The following is a 7,091-nucleotide window of genomic DNA, read 5'->3' on the forward strand; positions in this document are numbered from 1 at the left end:
CTCCTCAGTCTCACATTAGGCCCCAAAAGGTTTCTCTGTTAAACTGGCAGAATTATGTTTTTTTATGTTTGATTCACATCTCTGGTTTTAGTCTTTTTAAGGTTTGGACGAGCAGAAGGCCTGTTGCAGAGAGAGGACGGTGCAGTCCTGTTCCCATGCACGTGGTTGGAAGCTGCCCTCCTCACGCACGTTCCTTTTTCCTCCGGCAGCTTGGCCAGGAGGAGGTGAGAGCTGCAGCTCCACTCCCGGCTCCTCTTTTATTCCACACCGCTCTGCGCTCTGACACATCCGCGCTGATATCAGATTGATGGGCCGGTTTGATTGAAGTCTCTTTGTCGCGCTGATGTCACTGCGAGTGATGGATGAGGCGCGTGCGCCACTATTGACGCGCGCGCGCACCAACTTCACTCCTGAGCCGAAAACGACCCCATCCCCTCCTCCTGTACGCACACACACACACAAACACTGCCGTGACCAGCTGACAACTTCTGGCCCGGTCACCATAGGCGACGAGACACGTGACTCGCGACAGAGGTGAGAAGAAAAGAAGAAGAAGAAAGAAGAAGAGAAGGGTGAAAGAGGGAGAGAGAAAGTCCAAAACAGAATTTGGAGGAAACTTTGGGTGATGGCGACGTGAAAACGGAGCACAGGTGAAGACTTTTATCAACTGCCGCTCTCCCTTCACGCACGGACACGCACCCCCACGGACACAGCAGCGGAGGATTTATTCATGCCTGTTTGGGATCATTTGTTGTTAAGAGAATCTATTTTTTGATGGATTAACCAGATTTTCCCCCCATTTTTAGCGATAGAGTTTGGAATAAAAGTAATTTTTGTTTTGGTGTTTTTCCTGGACTTTTTTGTTCGGATTTTCTGATTAACGTGTAAATATTTTAAATGGATTGCGTTGAGTTTGATCCGGACCTCTGGGTTCCAGATTCTTGCTGAGACTTCGTGCAGAACCTTCAGCATAGCGTCCTGGGCCTGCATGGAAAACATGAACTCCTTTGTCGAGTTCTCCATCTGTAATCGACAAGGAGCCGGGGGTTACTCTGGGCCCAAAGCCGGATACTCTCATCCCCTGCGCCATCACCTTCCGCTGGAGCAGCACCATGCCTTCTCCGTGACCTCCGGCGGCCTCCACCCGGGCCTGAATGTGTCCTCCATCCCGGTTGCTGCGGCGGGTGGAGATAGCGGCTACACCGCGGAAGGAAGGATGTACGGGAGCGGAGTGGAGGGCGGGGGGGCCCACGAGCACCCAGGAGCAGGCCACCTTGACCCGCAGCATCCTTCAGACCATCTGGAGCAGCATCATCACACGTACAACGGCTACCATCCCCACCACCACCATCATCATCATCATGCAAACCTGCAGCAGAACCAAAGCCCTCAGAGTGCGCTGTTGTCTTATTCCAGCGGGGATGGGGGCAACACGGGGGTCTTTGCGACACAAGCGTGTCCCCCAAACTCAGAGTTTGTCACGGGCCACGCGAATTCCATCCACCCGCAGTATTTCATGGAAGACTCCGTGGCCTCTTCCTACTATCCGCAGCCGACCTTCCCGAGCGCGGCCCCCGCCGTCGGCTCCAGCTACAGCTCTATTTCCGGGGCCTACTGCGGGCCTCAGGGCACCCCTTCCGCCTCTCAGTACCCGCAGCAGTTAGGTGGGGGCTTGGACGCCATGGGCTACCTAACGGTCCCGCACCCAGGAGGCTACGGAGACCTCCCTCCGTCCCAGGATCGAGGGAGAGGGGATGAGGATGAAGCGCAGGCCGGCCAGGGACAGACCTTCGAGTGGATGAAGGTGAAGAGGAATCCGCCAAAAACAGGTGAGGATTTCAAACTGTCGTTTTAAAAGTCAGACCCAGATTTGCGTGATCCTGAGATCCGAGACGGACGCCTTGAAGTTTCCTGCAGGCTTTTATTTTTTCGGCCTTTTCTCATGTAAATCTCCCAGTGACTCGGTTCTTCCGTTCTGGTCTCATTTATCTTCATCCCTCAGGCCTGAATGTGCTTCACTGTATGAACAACATTCATCTTTACACTGACATGCAGTTTGATTCGACACAGATCTGAGGGTAGTTTTGTCAATTCAATGTTTTTACATTTTTATCGTTTTTAAACGTAACGTTTAAATATTTCACGCATTCCAGTACTGAATGAAGGCCTTGAAGTAAATTAATTTTTTTGTAATTTCGAAAGTTGGTTAAAAACAAAACAAAATAAAAGCTAGTATTGATCTTAGAACAGACCAAAAACAGAAACATGCATTTAATAAGAAAAAAATGGTTTTATCAGCAGGCTGGGATTGGATCTATAGATCTACCCCCCACCGCCAACCCGACATCTGATCTCCTGTTCCTCCAGTCCATCTTGAACAAACATTCACTCGCTTTGTTTTTATTTTATTTTATTTTTAAAGTCATTGAAATAAATTACAAAAACTTTAAAACAAAATCTTTTTTGTGATACTTTTTTATTTGGGGTTTGATGTAAAAAGTACAATAATAACATAAAAATATATAAATCCAACTACATTCAAAATTATGCGCAGTTTTAACCTTTAATTACCACATGCCGGAGGCCTCGCGGCCCCTCATCATGCGCACGTGCGTAATGGTTGCAGATTTTGAAACAGATTTTAAAACATGTCTCTCCCTTCATCTCTGTCCGCAGTTAAAGTGTCCGACTTTGGCGCGCACAACAGCGCCATGCGCACCAACTTCACCACGCGCCAGCTGACGGAGCTGGAGAAGGAGTTCCACTTCAGCAAGTACCTGACGCGCGCGCGGCGCGTGGAAATCGCCGCCACACTCGAGCTGAACGAGACGCAGGTGAAAATATGGTTCCAGAACAGACGCATGAAGCAGAAGAAGCGCGAGAGGGAGGGGGCCAGTGCGCGCGCATCTTCGTCGTCCTCGTGCTCAGATACCTGTGGCGGCTTCACCAAGGAGGCGGAGGACACGGACCAGTCCTCCCTGTCCACGTCTCCAGGCGCGTCCCCGAGCTCAGAAACGTAGTGTGCGGCCCTGTTTTCATCATCCTGACATGATGCAGCACCCACGAGCACGGGCCTCATACCGCTTCAGTCTGAACATAGTTCCCAGCGGTGGGTCTCAAATGCCTTTTACGTCTTAATAAGTCCAATTTACAGGGGGGGGGGGGGGGGCAGCAGACATTAAATCCAACGTAAAGTCAAGATGTAAATGTTTTAAGCTGATTCAGTATTTAAATCTGAATCAGACATGAAGCCCTCTGTATATGAAGACCCTCCAAGTGCCTGGTATGTTGTTGTAGCTGAAGCTGACGGAGCAGGCTCATAGCAGCTCATCGCAGTTGTGATGATAAATAAAATCGATCTCCTGAAAAGGTCTGAGCTCAGAAACATCAACATTCAGCTGTGACACGACTATTCTCCTCTGTCAGGAGTTTCCTGGATTTAGAAAGGTTTGAGGAAAGACTGCTTTTCACTTTAGCTGCAGCATTCTTATCAAATGTGTTTTTTAATCTGGTCATAGGTGGAGCGGAGACTCCAGAAAGAGCTTCAGCTCCTAAAGGTTTTATCATAAATAAGTCATAACTTCATGAAGGTTCACACTGGACTGTTTGACAACCTTTAAGAGGGATTTTTACATTAAACGGACCTGCTGTTGTCTGTTCAACGTTTTTCTCATGTTGTCATTTATTTGTTTCTAAAGAAGACACAAATAGAAGACTTCAGGTGTCATTGAGGCTTTTCTTTTGGATGCACTTTGGCATCTTTGTGTGATGTCTGAATCATAAATGTGGACCAGAAAGCTATTTAACTGGATGGGGTATTTCTTTTGCTGTTGTATATTTTTGTAATTTTGTTTTTACATTTTTTTTAAAAATGTGTTTAAAAAGTTGTAAAAGACTGGATGCACGTGTTTGACAGTTTTGTAAAAGCTCCTGACCAACGAGAGATTAGCTTTTTTATGCAAGTGTCTGATGAATATGTCAGGGACTGAGTTCTACACAGAAACCGCAGAGAGCAGAGAATGTGGTTCTTCTTTATTCTGCCTGAAGAAACACATTTTTAAGAGGGGACGAAGTCAAACCCGAGTCCACCGATGCTCCTCCCAACTGCTCTGGTGGTCCTTACGCGACATCTGTGCTGAACTTGACTTTTATTTATGGTTTTTCAGAGCAATGCTACACTGTGAATCTTACTGTTTGTTGGTTGGACTCAGGCTGTTGTGTGTGTGCGTATGTGTGTGTGTGTGTGGGGGGGGGGGGGTAAATGGGGTGGGTTGTCAGTGCTTTCAATGGGAACAGAAAAGTTGCAGTTTTCGTCTTTTGGGGGTAAATTTTAACAGTTGAAGTGATTTTGTGTTTTGGTTGTTCCTGTTGGGGCTGCTTTCTGCTGAATCTGAGCTGGAATTGTTTAACCCCTAATTCAAAAATGCATCAAACCACTTTAACTCCAAAATTATCTTCCTTTAGCATCAGCTTGAAAACAAAAACGTGTTTTTTTTAGCTGAAAATAAATGTAAGCGTCAAAGGGCTTAGACCACCAGACCAACTTGCCTGCTGCCTTAAACTCTCTTCTAGCCACGTTGCCATTTTTCACTTATAAATCTACCTCAAATAAAAACGTATGTCAACCTTTAATGTGTTATTGATTTCTTTGCACCATAAACCAAACATAGTCGTTTCTTAAAAGTTTAATAAATGTGCATGAACATCCCATTAAAAACTATCAACATTAGACCCAGAGTTGGAAAAAATGTGTCTTTGGTCTGTTTCACAGTTTTCCCCTCAACTTATCTGCAGCCAGTAAATATTTTGCCTTATTCTATCACTGACTGGTATTTAGGTGGATATATATTGATAGATATCTATTTATATACTTATCCAAATTAAATAAATTAATTCAATTGGTAGCAAGTAATTCAGTTAAATTTATTCAATTTAATTTATCTTAGTATCTATCCAACTCAATAATTGTTTATAAAACTCAAATTTACATATTTATCTAAATAAATGTCATTTTACTCCAATTCAATTAAATGTTTTTCCCTTTATATTACTGAACATCTTGAACTCTCATATGTCTAAGTTTGAGGAGGCCGCAGATATTCTCATTTTTATAAAATTAAAATGCATGATGCAGTATGGATTATATGTAGCATAAACATAGTTATTATGTCCCTGACTCTAAGTTTAGAACTTGCAACAGTTCTTGGCACTAGTGGTGCCAAATAACCTTATCATCCTCTCCCTCCCTCTCACTCATGGTGCAGAAAGAATTAAATATCACAGTACAAATCTTCTTTCTCTTTCGGCTTTTCCCATCAGGGGACGCCAAGCTGCTTCACCTCTCTGAAAACAAAGTAACCTTCAACATAACCTGCTCCAGACCAGGTTATGTTCAGAGCATGAGTTGCCATGGCAACTTGACATACCCTGAAACATACCTCCATTTCTGGAACCCAAAGCTGAGGTTATCAACTTCCTTAGCCTCAAACTTACCGTGGTAACTAGCATAACCTGCTTTCTGGAATACCCCCCAGGAGAGGTCCAGACTGGATGGACCAGACCGCACCAGACCAGACCAGATTGGATCAGATCATCAGATTTAACGAAACAAAACAAATCAAATTGTAATTTAAAAACGTAACAATTTTTCCAGAGCTGGAAATGTGACTCAGTCCTTTTTTTAAATTCATTTTTCAAGCAAATATGCCTTAAAGCCTGTATGCCATCAGCATCAATGTGTGTGTTTGATAAGGTTCACCACACATCTGTGTGCTCCACTTTCTGTCTCTGCACACATCTATTCATTAAAAAAAGGCAACAATAGGTTTCAAGGTTTCTTTTGTAAAAGTTCAATACTGCAGTACTTCTCCAGTTCTTAACCCGATTAAAGAATTGAACCGTCATTACTAAAAGTTCATGTTACCCTGAACTAATAAAGACCCAACACTTCTGACCCTGAGTCCTGAGCCAAAGCTGGCTCGTTTTGTTTTCAGGACGCTTCAGGGTTTTTTTTTTCAAACAGATCAGCAGGTCCAGGAGTCATTTTTTCAGCCTGTTGACCTCTGGAGAACCTCCGGGATTCCTAAACATGTAAACACTCTCTTCCTCCTGCTCATCTTCATCGCCTCTCGGCTGGTGCAGGCAGGACTGTCCTGGAACCTGGGTGGCAAGCTCACTCAACACCTGTCGCTCCACAGAGCACACAAACCTGTCGCTCACCCTGAAAACCGGAGGACAGCAACTAACTGAACAATTAAGGTCCAAGGTCCCCCCCCCCCCCCCCCCCATGAGGTCTCCTCTCTGTGGAGCTTTTTTCTGTTTTCAGTGTCTCCTGGAATTTTAGCACAACTCAAGCATGAGACAACATCTTTTTTTTACAGTTTGCACAGTCTCCCAGTTTCCTTGCAGCAACATGTCTGTTACTGGAGACCGGCAGGTCCTCGTTCACATTTGAGCTTTGTTCTCTGAACTTCAGACCAGAAATTGGCTCGGTTTCCAAAGGCTTTTTAACAGGGTGGTGTTGTGATTCTTTGACTTCAAGCCTAGTGTCCACTGGGACAAGCAGAATCCATTCAGAAACCTCTCTGCATATCCGTCAACAGATTCACCTCCTTATTCCATCCTTATTCCTCCATCGCAGCATTTCTGCACTTTTGACAGAGTTCAAAGCCCCCGCAATCAAAATTTGGTTCTGCCACCTCTGCAAACAATCCTGCTGAACGAGCCAAGGCAGTTTTACTTGTTTAACGCCTTTCAGACATGGAGACAACTCAAAGATTTTCACAGAGATGCAGACACTCGGCAGTATGTGTTAGGTCAATCCTGGGCTACAACTGACAGGCATGTGGCAGGGGGGTTAGAACTGACCTTTGTTTGGTGCTTTCTGGTCGGTTTGTGTTGTTTTGAGGGTTTTAACAGTTTTTAAATATATATATATTTATCTTCTGTAAGCAGGAGTCAAGGTTTGTCTCCTATTGAAGCTGGGGGGGAGGTTCTCCTCCTTTTGCTGTGTTTGCATCGTTCGTCACCCAGCTTTGTGTTTTTGTGTCACTGGGTGTCCCTTTTCTTGGTGCAAAAAGCATCACAGGAGT

The 7,091-nt window shown here is 45.0% G+C and overlaps 1 protein-coding gene across 1 annotated transcript; it reads left to right on the forward strand.

Annotated features, from left to right (window-relative positions):
- Nucleotides 1–235: 235 nt before the first annotated feature.
- LOC101170520 (homeobox protein Hox-B1a) lies at nucleotides 236–3,130 on the forward strand. The gene is made up of 2 exons (XM_011478648.3): nucleotides 236–1,829; nucleotides 2,677–3,130. Exons 1-2 carry the CDS (start codon nucleotides 989–991, stop codon nucleotides 3,018–3,020), a joined length of 1,185 nt encoding a protein of 394 aa, XP_011476950.1. The 5' UTR covers nucleotides 236–988; the 3' UTR covers nucleotides 3,021–3,130.
- The last annotated feature ends 3,961 nt before the right edge of the window (nucleotides 3,131–7,091 follow it).

Source organism: Oryzias latipes, chromosome 8, assembly GCF_002234675.1.
Source record: "Oryzias latipes chromosome 8, ASM223467v1".
Classification (NCBI taxonomy): domain Eukaryota; kingdom Metazoa; phylum Chordata; class Actinopteri; order Beloniformes; family Adrianichthyidae; genus Oryzias; species Oryzias latipes.

Bases quoted from the DNA above. Each gene is read 5' to 3' on its own strand.
- LOC101170520 (XM_011478648.3), top strand. From the start codon at position 989: ATGGAAAACATGAACTCCTTTGTCGAGTTCTCCATCTGTAATCGACAA. The intron at 1,830-2,676 runs GTGAGGATTTCA...CTCTGTCCGCAG, and splicing joins GAGGAATCCGCCAAAAACAG to TTAAAGTGTCCGACTTTGGC.